General features: G+C 33.3%; 2 protein-coding genes across 2 annotated transcripts in view; both read left to right on the forward strand.

Moving 5' to 3' along the window:
* Positions 1–1,498, forward strand: part of LOC127835657 (uncharacterized) — a 13,194-nt gene extending 11,696 nt beyond the window's left edge. The window contains exons 8-10 of the mRNA XM_052362096.1: positions 262–384; positions 1,019–1,160; positions 1,335–1,498. Coding sequence (XP_052218056.1) covers positions 262–384; positions 1,019–1,160; positions 1,335–1,437 — 368 coding nt within the window. The 3' untranslated portion in view covers positions 1,438–1,498. The remainder of the gene's footprint in view (positions 1–261; positions 385–1,018; positions 1,161–1,334) is intronic.
* Positions 1,499–2,456: 958 nt separating this feature from the next.
* Positions 2,457–15,000, forward strand: part of LOC127835658 (protocadherin-23-like) — a 16,023-nt gene continuing 3,479 nt past the window's right edge. Inside the window, exons 1-13 of the mRNA XM_052362097.1 lie at positions 2,457–2,537; positions 3,363–3,443; positions 3,791–3,947; positions 4,359–4,592; positions 6,576–6,752; positions 8,602–8,747; positions 9,412–9,592; positions 10,763–10,936; positions 11,775–11,918; positions 12,681–12,821; positions 13,297–13,479; positions 14,378–14,565; positions 14,859–14,962. Of these exons, the coding sequence (XP_052218057.1) occupies positions 2,457–2,537; positions 3,363–3,443; positions 3,791–3,947; positions 4,359–4,592; positions 6,576–6,752; positions 8,602–8,747; positions 9,412–9,592; positions 10,763–10,936; positions 11,775–11,918; positions 12,681–12,821; positions 13,297–13,479; positions 14,378–14,565; positions 14,859–14,962 (1,991 nt within the window). The remainder of the gene's footprint in view (positions 2,538–3,362; positions 3,444–3,790; positions 3,948–4,358; positions 4,593–6,575; positions 6,753–8,601; positions 8,748–9,411; positions 9,593–10,762; positions 10,937–11,774; positions 11,919–12,680; positions 12,822–13,296; positions 13,480–14,377; positions 14,566–14,858; positions 14,963–15,000) is intronic.

Raw genomic sequence — 15,000 nt, forward strand, 5'->3', positions numbered from 1 at the left:
TAGCAAGAGGCACATACTTTAAGCAAACATGTCCTTACCTACTTAATCTCACATGATCAACCTCATCTTATGCACACAAAAATACAAAGACTTTACATATGTTTAAATAATTTATTATATAGCAAACCACAATATCCAAGCATGTTTACTTTAAATGTGATATTCATTATTGTAAGGTAATATAAATAAGCTTACCATGTTTTAAAGCATATTTTATATTAATATATATTTGTTTATTGTCATATTGAACTTTGCTTCTAGACACTGGATACGTGAAGCTAATAGAGGACCTCGCCTTTGAGTTTTCATACACATTTGAGATGGAGTTGTGTGTTCGAAACAGACGAAACTTTACGAACTGCGGACTCTTTGGAATTGTGCTTTGTAAGGCCGTTTTTATTATGTGCTTTTAATTAAATCTTATGGTGATAGTTGTTAATTTAACAAATAATGGTATGCATGAATTTGCAAAGTAATATCGAATATAGTTGTATTTAGTATTACCTGTATAGTTTTAGTATAGTATCCGGACCACTTTGATTAACAATATGTTATTGATGTTCGCTTCTTTAGTATTTTCTGTTTACCAATACTGTAAATAATATATGATTATGAGCTTTGAGACAACGACAGTCTCTAGTTGCTTGACATCGACTAGTGTTTATTTTCACATAAGTATAATGTTCATAATCTGGACTTTCTTTACATTTTTTATATAGTTGCGTTTGAACGTGTATTCACTTTTCCAGAGCGTAACAATAATTAAGGTCACGCATAATATAATGATCCTACAAACATGTATTTTTATGTGAAACAAAATGGATGCGCGTCTTTTTTAGTAACTGTGAATCTCTCTCTCTCTCTCTCTCTCTCTCTCTCTCTCTCTCTCTCTCTCTCTCTCTCTCTCTCTCTCTATATATATATATATATATATATATATATATATATATATATATATATATATATATATATATATATATATATAAGTATATATACTGTGAGCTTTTTTACCTTACAGGGTCCTGCTACCAAACACCGAACTGTACAAATCAGACGATTCCGAATCTGTGGGATACACATGGGATAACACATCACAATCCGAATAACTCATTGTTCAAAATGATATACGAAGAGCCAAATAACCATTTCCCAAATTTCAGGTAATACAAGACATTTTCTGTTATGGTATTTAAATAAACAAGACTTAGATAAACTGACCTTCCACATTTCATAGCTGGTAAACACATTATCTGGCTATTGACTATTGCATAATTAATATATAGAACGAAATGATACCGCTGTAAATTAATTACATTATTTATTGTATTTCTAAGAAACAACTGGGCTAAGTTGACATGGTATCTGGACAACGGAGGATTTAAGGAAGCAACCATTAACCCTTATACAGGTAATATGCTTTTTTCGGACTATGTATAAACAATCTCATCTATAATAAACGTTTTAAGCGGTTATGACAAGTAATTTTAAAAAAATGTTTCATTAATTATGCTGTATTGTCGAATGTTGATAAACCTGTTACAGTCCTTTTTTATTTTTTTAAAACAATAAAAGTAATTATACAAACGTAGTTGACAAGACAAACAAGTACACAGCAAACCAAATACATAATCAAATTCAAGATTTGAGTTATCGCATTGGAACTGTCAATCCGAAGAATTTGGGGGTTTAAACCGGTTTTAAGGAGCTCCATATCTCGCACTTGATTATTAATTGAACATATACTGTTCCAAAGTACACATGTTAAAATTAACGTAATAGCAATTAAATTCAAATTAAATAGCAATTATAGATGAAACATTTCAAGTAAATTACCAGTCAACTATTAGATGGTTATAAACGTATCCGAGAACCGGAACTGAAACTTTCTTTGGCACGTCGGCATGAAACCAAGCCTCAATAAGGTTGTCAAGGCAAAATTACACAGCATGGTTTTTTATGTATATCAACATATTTGTTGGTTTTACTAGATTTTCGCTTTTAATTATATGTCACTATATGGTCATTAGTGACAGCATTTAATGGCAAACCCCATATTTTATTTTAATTGTATGCTTTAAAAACATGTTCTTTACTATTCACACATTTTCTGAAGAATTTCGCTTAAATCATAACGATACGACTTCAATATTATAACGTCATTTCACCGCTTCTTTTATCGTTTGAGGAACGTTCTGTAATCTATCTCTATTCTAAATCAAGGAAAATGTAGTTTATGTGACACTTTGAACATTATAGGTAATGTCAAAATTAATTTTCAAAGTTGGACACCTTGAATTGTAAATGTATAATCTATGATTTTTACCTACAAATCATAAAGACACATAGAAGACATACAACTGTTTTTCAAAATATGTTTCTGTTGGTATATTTTAGGCGAAATATATCTCACTCGTAATATCAGTATCTGGCCATCGTATCCTAACCGGAACTATACAATGAATGTGACTGTGATGAACTCAGAGTCTTGCTATGCCACGTCATGTCTGATGGACGTTACAATCTGGTACACGAACTGGGTATGTGTATCGTTAACAAAATGAATCTGAAATACATAATTAAATATTTTAGAATTGTTAAACATTTTTTTAGTTTTAATACAACACATAAATCGAACGCTTCACGTAAATAGTTTGTAATCAACCGATACTTTGACTAAGTTGAAAGAATCTTACACTACTGTACATACTTGGGCGGTAATGCTTCTTTTTTGTTGTTGCTGAGTGTATGCTGTTTTGAACATACACTAGGTCAGATGTAAAATTCAAACATTGTTGTTACTTATTTGTCTTAGGCTTTGTGTATAAACCGGTTAAAATACTGGTGAAGCGGCTTTTTCATGTACATTTTATGATATATGCAATACTATAAAAAATTAAAAATACATACTTTCCTAATAATGAAAGCAACAATGGCATATAAGCTTCGATAAATAAATATGAAAACATTGTCTGGCATACTACGAGCTGAAGCAAAACGATTAAAGTGTTAAAGATTAAAGTAAGTGTTACATAATAAACCAAGCCAATAAACAGTATGATATACTACCGACTTAAAGTAATGTTACTGATGTCGGTTTGTATGCTTCGTTCTACAACTAAAGGATAATGTTTCCCTTGCCTAACATGAAAGACTTACAATAATGTTTCTGGAGTTTCATCATTTCCATATTGCTTAGGATTTACTGAATTGTCTTAGAAACATACAACAGTTATTTTAGTGTATATAGTAAGACTTTGATTTACAAGATCTAAGAAACTAACACAATTCTCATTCCCATTTGCTATTAAATGGAAATTCGCATTTAATCCTATATTTCGTTGCACAACGATGACATGTTGTAGCCTCCGCACATCGAAAGTCTTCCCGACAAGATGGAGTTACACGAAGACACGGACAATGAAGTTAGACTTCATTATCTGCAGGTAAAGAGGTGTTGTGACATTTGTTAGAATTTTACCTTTTTAGTAAGAAGGTCATCATCTGACAAAATGCTCGATTTCAAATATGGAAAGCTAGTAAAGAATACATCAATGTCAAATAAATTTCGTTAAGAGAACGATAGTTGTTATTATATACATATTATATGCGTAGTTGCGCAAAATGATAGTACAATCTAGTTAGTAAATGTGCATGTGGTGATTCCTGTTTCCACCATGGGGAACGCCTATAATACTCAGTGTCAGATGTTTTCGTTAAACTAATACTGAAAATCTAAGGCTGAATTTTGAATGCGTTTAGTTTCCATAGGTATGTTTCTGAATATCTACAGGTCTACGACTACAATTACGACCGCCCCAGCGATAAACACGCGGAGGAGGACAACGCCACCTGTTGGATACAATACGTTCATGATCAGTGGGGAGAAAACGATATGGAGCTGTTTAGCCTGAGACAGGAGAATCCGAGCTATCTCAACAATTGGGACTGTATGCTATACCTTATATATCAATTACTTCATTAAGTTAATTAACCTAATTGTGCATTTAGCATTCTTATGTTCCATGCTTTTTTGTTGTTTTTTAATGCTGAAGCAGCTCAATTCGTTTCTGCATATTTCACACTGTCATTTATTAAGTCCCCCGTTTCGGCCCGACTAGAGTTCTTGTGACGAGCTATTGTAACCGGCCTGTTGTCCTTAATTCCTCGTTTTACAAATATGGTTGGCCTTTGGGTTAAGACCGTAAAATATTTTCCAAAGTACAGTGAGCACTAACTATGTTCACTTGCGGTTGCGCAGATGAAAGTAGGTATACGTCGAAACATAATACGCGTTAGCAGACCTTCCGGTAACTAACAATATAATAACTTCTGTATATATATATATTTAATGGCTTTAGCCTACACACTCTGGAAAAATGAATGTCGGGTCCCCGGTTCACCATACTCGCCGCCATGCGGCTACAAACGTGAGAACTACACATGCCCGAAACACAGTGGCTGCATGACCCACAACGTCACCCAGTGGTACAACGTCTCCATCGTTTGCCGCGACGGCTACGGCGCCACAGACAACAGAAACTTCACGTTTGAGCCCACACCAAATATGAGGCCGCATTATATAAATCTCCCAAGCAAGTAGTATTGAATTCGATACATTTATACTATAGGGTAAACACACTGTAGTTGTTGCAAACACATGTGTTTTTGTATGTTTCATATAGCAGGCTCTTAAATGTAGTTTTTGCAAGTTTACGCAAAGCTGTTTATAAATTTACATCAGGAGTTTTACGAGACAGTTGACAATCGGTCGTCTTGGCAAACACATGTTGAATTTTAGTGACAGTTGATATACAGTCTGAATACAATATTCTTATAGCGAGGCCATAGCATTATAAAGTCATTTATTACCGACATCAGATTACAGTACATGCTTTAGATGTAACATAACTGAGGGCACCAAATATACATATACAAATATGGCTCCTTCTGGGTTAGTCCAGTGCAAATAGGTGATGTGAATCTGGTTTGATATACTCTGAATATATAAAAATAATGAAAGTGGACCACCCACATACCTAAAATGTATTGAAGTCAAATACGCCGTAGGGCGCGTGGACAGTTTAAAACTTTGGTATAGGATCACCATCTTGGAAAGGGGCGAAATCGAAAACGAATTGAAGACATTGACAGATCCAGCCTTTATGTGTTGGGTTTCCAAAATGAGGCATGAATTTGGTTGGAGATTTTGAGGGTATTATGTAGTACACTATTTTGCTCAACCCATCGTATGTAGACACATAAAATGAAGATCCTGTCATTAAAATTAAGTTTTATTAAACAGTGTTAAACATTATCATGTTTGAATGTTTTAGACCATCGCGATTTGGACAAGAGGAAGGGGAGCGCACATGACATAATATTCAGTACCATATATACGGATCCTGAAAACGAGAATTTGACTTACGAATACACCTTTATAAGCTCTGTCTACAAGAATGCTACGAGAATTTTCCGAGGAGACGCGAGTGGAAATTACTCAGGTCAGTAGCCGAATGTACAGAAGCAAGTTTTTTACACGTGAGAAACACAATTAATCAGAACATTTATGTCTATGTTTTATGTTTTGACAAGTACAATTGACCCCGGATACCATATTATGTACTTCACATATGGCAATGAATATAGCAAGCTTCCAAATACGGAGAAATAGAGGGTTCAGTTAGGTTTGACGGTCGATGTTGTATTTTTCCTGTTCTCAAAGGCAGCAAGCGGTAGAGTTTGGGCGTCTTGTATTATGGAGTCATGTTTGCTAAGTCTTTTATTTAACTAAGACTTATGGGTGTTTTTGTGATGTGCCAATCCTGTCTTGCCGTGTCAAACTGTTTGGCAATGCGTCATTTGTTATTAACTTAGGCCTCCTTTTTTCTCCTCCTTGTGCTCAAGTTTCACTTTAACAAGTATTGCTACGTTTTAAGTGTGGCATACAATTTGTAAAACAAATGTGTGAAAACGAATCCATAGTAGTCTTAGAATATTCTTCTGCAAAAAGCGATGTTCGGACGGTATGTTTTTATTTATCTAATAATAACAAATACTGTTCTTCAGCTATGCTCGGCAATATTTCACTCACGACATACTTGTATGATGTTGAAAAAAACGCTAACTACTCTATAATGATCTGCGGGCACGAAAGACGAAATGAAATATGCGACGAACTCACAGTGACAATAAAGGGTAAATGTATTTGTTTAAAAAACGTACCTATTCATTTTTATACGGTTACCAGTTTCCATACAAGAAGTACAAATTATTGGTGTTCGTAATCACTTAAATATGAAAAAGGTGCAGACCAAATTAGCATATCCTGTAATGACGTGTTTTTATGCCCCTCTGCTTAGACTATTCATTATATTCATAATTCTTTATAACATAATATCCGTGTGAATGGCATTAACCTCGATTTAGTTAAATTCACATCTTCCAAAAACATCTGATCTAAACATCCTTTATTCTCTTTTAAACTACATTTGATATCAACTCAATTGTTGGACGCTGTAGGATGAAAGCATAACATTTGTACAATATAATTTACTATAATAATGATATACTTTCAGATTACTGTGAGGAAGCGCAGCCCTGTTCCTCTGCAACTAACACCGTAAATGAAAGTATTGAAGTCGGTACCCCGATATTCGATGTTTCTCAACTATGGACAAATAATGGAGCTATCGATGTAACATACACTATGACGGCAAACAAACGAAACGTGTTTCAAATAAACAGGCAAACTGGTAGGTTGTAAGTGTTTACTTAGTCTTCTTGCTAGATTTGTGTCGCATCCTTTAATCAACCAATCCGTCCCGTTTTTGTGCGGAGCATAACTCATGAAACATTGAAGACATCCAAAGACAAATCTTATAAATTAAATTATACCGGGCTTTATTATTGTGATACGGCACATGGGGAAGTGAAGACTGCAAGAATAATAATAATTTATTTTCTTTTCAGGATATACAGAGGTTGTGTCTGTTTGTCAATTGTCTTGTACAAAGCATTAGTTCCTTAGAATTGCAGGCATTATAATGTAACTGTTCAAATTTAAAGAGGACATTAAGAAAAAGTGAACAGTGTAAATACCATAGGGCTTTCATCAGTTGTTATGAGTTGATTACATTTGCGTTTTGTTATACAGCCAGTGTCTTTTGATGAGAATAACTCGGTCCATATGTAAGGTATTCAAATAAACATTCAAATAATTAAAGATAATAACACACTTTTTAGTATTTATACAAGTATGGCCATTTTTTATTTGTTAGTGCCAAACATAAATTCATGAGTATGAAATATATCAAAATAAACAAGAACAAAATACAACCATATCGTTTTCATAGTATAAATGGAGTTATTTCACTTTAAATAACACAACTAAACTGTGTGCTGTAATTGTCCTGCGCTCGGAAACCATTTTTATAGATTCGAATGTAACATCGTTCATTGATAAAGGCTTTGATAGGAATTGTAGAATGACATAATCATAATCTCCGTAAAAAAAATAACAGAGTGTTTCCCCATGTTCTTAACCTTAAATAATTATCTTCATAAAACTTTAGAGAACATTATAAGCAAGTGCAGTCTTCATGATCTATAACTCGTGTGCAAAGCCCAATCACATTTTGCTGTTGTAAATTGTTTAACATTCATCAAAATGTTTTAAAACGTATTCAAGAGATTGATATGAAACTTCGCATGCGTTAATATGGGCTGATGAATAAGAACCACATTTCTTTCTTCAGTATTCCTGTCGTATACTGGGGGACATATTGTTTTTGCCCTGACTGTTGGTTTGTTGCATTTCTTTGTTGGTTTGTTTGCGTCAGACTTTAACATTGGCCATTACTTTTGCAATATTGAAGATAGCAACTTGATATTTGGCATGCATGTGTATCTCATGGAGCTGCACATTTTGAGTGGTGAAAGATCAAGATCAGGGTAATCCTTCAATGTCAAAGGTCAAATATATGGGGGGACATAGTGTTTCACAGCACATCTTGTTTAATTAGCAGTTGCAAATCATAAGCATACAGTTGATAGAGCGTTTTTATAAAAATAATGACTCGGGGTCTTTTGACACTAACAGTGAAAGAATACGCTTTCTATATAAAAGTTAAATGTTTGTTTATACATTTGCATTATTTTGTGTCTGCTTCAAACACGATAATAGTACAGATTTACAAAACATATTTCACGTGAAGAGCATAAGCCCAGACATGTTAAAACGTTCATTTTGAAAAGTGTATTTGAGTTTTAAAAAAAATAAAGTTAAAAGTTGAAATAAAGTTTAGAAATTATTAAATGCATAATATTTAAATTGGTAACAGAGTTAAAAATACAATGTTGAATTATCGAAGTACCACTCAACTTATCGAAAGGAACATTTATAAAAAAAACTTGGTTGCATTAATGCTTGTGTGGCTATACTGCCAACCATAGCTTTAATTGGTATTAACAATTATACAAATCTGGGTTCCATGCTTTCCGAGATAGTATTGAAATGCTCTCTAAAATTGTATCAATCGTATAAAATTGTATCACATAAACTACATTTTAACATTGGTGAAGTCAAATGTATTGTTTCCCCAGGGGTTATAACGACTACTGTCAAACTGCCAGCCTCATATCCCTCTACCACTTACACTCTGAACGCATTCCTGGATGTGACTGACGCCTCGCACTGCACCGCCTACACAGTCTGCCCGCTGATACTGCACGTGACCTATATTAACACCGTAAGTAACACATGACCTTAATCAACAGTGTGAGGAAAACGCAATCAATACTTACATGGTACGTAGCACGTCGGCTATGTTTAAATGAAAGTAATAAGTGAACTTTATTTTCAATGTAGGTAGCACATTACCTATATTTACTACGTAATAAGCCGTATATCTGAACTAACAGTGTACGTTGCATGTGTAATATATTAGAAGTGTCATTTGCAATGCCTAATAGTGTAAGTTTTTGTTACTCAGATCATTTATGGTAACTTCACATGCTGTATACAAGGTACACGAGACCTTTTTTAACAGGGTGAGAAACAGGTGACGTTCGTTTATATAAAAAGCATCACATCATAGTTTAAGTAAGTATAGCCAAAATAGCACGAACATGGGTCACATTATATCGTAGTAATAACGTGGACATCCGAATGTTAACTTATCCACGTAAATGGCTTAAATCAATCAGGTATACATAATATATCCCATGTATAAGTCACACTTCAAAATAATGGTTATAAAATGTTTTGACTGTGAACATGTTACTCGAAAAAAACTTATCATCATTACAAATATGACTTGTACGTTATTTAACATATTTTTCGAGTTCATAAAACAACACGACCAATTTCAATATCTTTATATTTCACATTAGTACTAATTGTTTTGTTTTAAGCCTGTTGAAATAAAGAATATGCCCGCCTCAGCTTCAATTCACGAAGATGAAACTAGGACGCTAACTCTTTGGACAATAGAAACCACGGACGGCAATGCTGATGACGAAGTAACCTGTGTCATAACAAATCCGGCAGAAAACAAACCGTTCTATATCACGGAGACGTTTAAAGGATCGAATGGTAATTCTTGTTTGGATATCAGACACGGTGCCTATACCACGTGACTTTTTTAAAGATCTGTGTTTGGAGAATAAAGCGCGACCCATTTAACATTTTTAATGATGTCTTTTTAAATATTTCACCATTTTAAATGGGATAAAGTGGAGAGCCCGCTCACTCGTGAGAGCTTTCTATAGGTATAATGATCTTTTTTATTTAACTTGTAGTTTTCAGTAAAGTGCAACCGAGCGTTTAAAATATGAAGCCCCCACACTGATCCGACATTTTTCTGACCGTTCAAACGCGCGGTTGAATTTTACTGAAAAACTACTTATTTGTTTAAAAAAATCATGATACCGATCAAAAAAACTTACGATTGAGCGGGCTCTCCACTTTATCGCATTAAAAATAGTGAAATATTTAAAAAGAGATCCTTAAAAATGTTGACTTGGTCGCTATTTATTCTCCAAACACAGGTCCAAAAACGTCACGTGGTATAGGCACCGTATCAAAGAATACGTACACAAATAACACCAGAGTCACACAAGGTTTGAAACTTCTCTGAGTTGTCTGTTTGCCGACAGTAAAAGAGTCTTAATGTAACGTGTTACATTGTCCGTGTTTGAAAAGAAGTAATTTATTTTATACACGTATACTACCATGCTATTTGCATTATTTGAAACCCATTATAACAGCAAGGAATGTAAAATAAAACTGTATTCTAAAGAGTTCGATACTGCAACATTTTTAGTATAAACAAACACGATACCATTGTACAAATCTTTTTTGCAATAAGACTTTATAATTAAGCATTATTTATGAAAAAATGTGTTTCTTAGTCGGGATGGTTATTTCGCTTGACTAAGTTAAAATATACTGCATGCATTCTTTTTTAAATCTATGACTATTTTTGTAAATAATTATCACGTTACTATATCGCAAAAACACCAGTGATTTTCAAACACTGTTTCAAGCCGTTGACACAATATTATGTCATGTTTTATGTCAAGTTTTAACACAAATGTATTTCTGATAAAATTTCCTGTTATGGATTAATGAGCTTAAAAAAATAATATTATTACCAACGCACTACAAAAAAATTACACTGGTGTCGACGCATTGAAACGGTCGATGAAAACTATATTTATAGCGTTTAAACGGTTACTCCGTGATAGATATATGCGTTTTCAGTTTACGTTATAAAAAATTATGTGGCTGGAACATACATCGAACGTCAGCTCTCCTCAGCAAAGACACTCTACAATATTGACATAAATTGCACCGATCGGTTGGGTGAGGGAAACTCGAGCTTCTTGCAAATCACTGTGAATCTAAACCAACCACCACAATTGACGACATTAAAAGGTAATTGTTTTATTTTCTTTCTCGATATTTTTGAACAGATTTTTATTTGACAAATTATGATCTTGACTTTGATGTAAGAACACCTTGTTTTATTACTCAAGAAATTAATTTAAAATCCGCGGTTAAAAAGAAATTTCTAAATAAAAAAAATTGTACATTTGTTAAATTCGAATTGTTAGTAAGTTAAATACATTTCAGTGCAACCTTCATGCAACATTTGTGAGCGACTTGTGTTTTTTTTAATGCGCCATTTCATAATTATTTATATTTCTAAATTATTATTTCAAGCGAAATTATACGATTTTGTATATGTTTTAAATAGTTATATATTGATAACATATGTCACATTAACACAAAATAGGCACGAAAAATTATACATTTAAGACGAATTTCATAAAATGCAGCAAAGACAAATTAGCGTCCCGAGCCGATTGTGACGAAGATATTTCGTACATATTTTCCTACAATAACCGATGCATTCGTCATTTTAGTTAGTGTTTGTGTGTCGTATGAATAGATATCGTTGCAGAAATTTACAATGAACCGTTACAATAAATTTAGATTCAAATCGTACATGCATTATTCACATGCTGGCGAATTTGACTGTACAGACATTTTCGATTTCAGAATTGAATATCTGGCTTATTTTGCATTTTTCGACACACGTTCTTCTTAACTTTTATTTCAATGTATATTGAAACATATGTTTAATAGGATTTGTACATATTTTATATAAATTAATAAATATTTGACAAAATCGTATAATCTCGCTTTAAAGCATTATTTCGCATCTATTTAGTGACACAAGTGAATGATCATAAACTATATTTTATTCAAGGAACTGTCCACAAAAATGTGGATCAGTCTACGAAGTTTAAGGGCTATACCATAATAACAGAGAAAGCGAGCGACACAGAAAACGATCAACTGATTTACTCATGTAGCAACGTCGCAAGCAAAAATCCTCTTTCATGTGACATTGGTAAATATTAACGATTTGTCTCGCCATAAAACAAGACCCGATACATACAAACAGACGAATGTGCACTTCTCCATATTTTGATAAACGTTTCTGTTGCTTGGGTGATCATTTACAACTGTGTAAAAATTATCCAAATGTCAGCAAGCAAGTGCAGACAAACCAAATACACGAGATCCCAGCAATATATAATTGTTTAAAACAACCAAACATGAAAAAAAAAACCAAAAAGTCCGACGTAGGTAGTCAAATCAAATTGCGAAGCATTTCTTTATGTTTGAATCAGACATTTTTATAGCTTAAAAGGCATTGTTTTCTCCTAAATTTATTTTAATAGTGCAAGCTGCCTGTTGCACGTCATGCCATCCAATGTATAACTATCGAATGGAAATCCGATAATAAACACAGAAATGATGTAGCTCTTGAAATATTTTCATATGAGAAATATTATTGTTTACCTCCGCAAGTCTTGGATTTAAGACAAGCGACACATTTTCTATATAATATGACGATACATAAATATTGAATGTTTATCAACTCAAACAGACAAACATATTGACAACATCCGATGTCGTGTATTAAAGGGAGAAGCGATTATAATACAGGTCAATACCTTTTCATGCGTTATATAACTCCATAAACGTTAGCAAAGGGTATAACTATTGATAACGTCCGCGTGTCTTTTATATAAGGAAATATACCAATGTTCTATTAAAAAGCTTGATTCACAACAAACGTGTATGCATAAAACGTGTTCAATTACAGAGGACAACACACTGCATGTCAAATTACGCCGTAATGTCAGTGTTGCGAGCGAGAATGGAGCGGAGTTTTCGATTGAGATATGCGTAACAGACGGGAAAAACTCAACCAAAGATTGTGGGACACTAGAAGTTACATTTACTAGTACGTATTTAGATTTCACAATTGTGCTTTAAATTTGAAAGAAAAAAAAACTTATTTGAATGAATTATATAAAATATCTCGTTCACAAATGTAAATTTGAATAATTGCTGTGCAATAATGTAATACAGATTATAATGTTCCGTTAACAATTACTAAAAAAATGAACGAATCAGATCTAACCTTATATAACCATTATTTGGCTTAAAGGGTGCATGCACTGTCTCACAGTTTATACTTGAATAACTATTACGCATATGAAGAGTTAGAAAACAAATATTTGTATTTAAAATGAAATAAATATTGAGAGTGATTCTTTCAAATCATGATCGCGATTTATTGTTTACTAAGAGAAACTTGTGCTTAGAATGTAAACATTTTTATTAAAATTACTGAATGTCCTCCTGCAATAAGTTGCAATGTTTATTCGTTTACTTGTAGGCTTGATTGTCAATAATACACGTATAATCTTTTACAGCCACACACTCACACCCCAAAATTAGCAACTTGCCAAAGGTCCTTGAGATCAATGAGAACGAGGGGCTGGGTGGCGTCATTTTCACGGCAATAGCAGATGATGACGATTCAGGAGAAACTCACACGTTTTCAATGAAAGTGAATCCCAGTTTAGGGTCTAACTATTTTAGTCTTGACCCATACAGTAGGTTCTTTACGTATACACCAATAATAACTATTCATACATTGACACTTTATAATCACAAAGTTACATCTACAAAATATAAAAAAGTAGCACGTAAGGTCATTTTCAATTACGCTGCAAACGTCTATTAGCAATTTAGACATCTAAATATAATTTATAAAGTTAAATGGCTATGTTGTTATATTCACACTTATTTTTTATATGTCATGCATTGTACTTAAAGGGGCCTTTTCACAGATTTTGGCATTTTTTAACTTATTCATTAAATGCTTTATATTGATAAATGTAAACATTGGATCGTAAAAGCTCCAGTAAAAAATCAAGAATAAATTTAAAAAAAGGAAAAGAACATTGCCCGGAGCAGGTTTCGAACCAGTGACCCCTGGAGTCCTGCCAGAGTCCTGAAGTAAAAACGCTTTAGCCTACTGAGCTATTCCGCCGAGTACACATACTTGACGTATATATACCTTATATAAGCAATCTTCGTAGTTTCACAAAATTTAACGACAAAAACAGAACTCTCCAAATTATTCAATCGTTTCGCGTTGCAACGCTTTATAATTTTTAGGTTTTAAAATCGTCAAAAGATGCATATAATGGCTATATTAGACCATGGTAAATGTTCAGTATTACTGTTTCATCACAAATATCATAACTAAAACGAAAATGTGCGAATCTGAAACAACTTTTTTCAATTTTGTCAATTTACCAAAGCGTGAAAAGATCCCTTTAACACAATAGTACATACTTAAACAAATTGTATTCATAGCATCCATTCCATTATTTTTAAAAGTACTCTTTTTACAGAAAGCGAAATTATTTTGATACACGTTCAACATCATACTGACGCGCTGTATAAACAAATGCATTGCTACAGTATTTAGAAATATTTACCTAGGTGGAAACGTGATTCTTACGAGATATTTAGACTACGAAGACACCAATACTTTCTACCTAATTTTCTCCGTCAAAGACGACTTTCTGTCCAGTCAAGATTCGTATACGCTTGTGATTCAAGTCAGGAACGTAAATGAGCAGAACAAATTGACGTCCGAAGTCAAACAGATCACTTTTAAACAGACAACGGTTTGTTGTTAATTTTTATCGACATTTAAATGTTGATTTACGTAATAAAGCTATGGCTATGATTTATATGAACCTAGCTTCTGTAAGAATATGTGCGTAAGTTACTGTGATTTAAAAGTAAAGGCACTTCTTTTATCATCACGTGTGTGTGTCGAGTACTTGTTATAAATGTTTTATTGTTGTTTTATTGTAAATAGTGATAAGTAACAGATAAAAGGAATTGTGTTGATGGTAATATTTGTCATCTGCTGATGCAACTGGATGTTTTTATATGAACTTTGTCTAATATTCAGAAAATCGGAAGAAGTTGGCGAACAGGACTAACCTGCACGGACATAGACAATAATGACGAGCAAACCATTGTCATTGATGGCGGAGAACATGCCGACTTTTTTTGGTATGCACGTGTTTATGAATTGTTTTCAATTTTTCATC

This window comes from Dreissena polymorpha, chromosome 6 (genome assembly GCF_020536995.1).
Source record: "Dreissena polymorpha isolate Duluth1 chromosome 6, UMN_Dpol_1.0, whole genome shotgun sequence".
NCBI lineage: Eukaryota > Metazoa > Mollusca > Bivalvia > Myida > Dreissenidae > Dreissena > Dreissena polymorpha.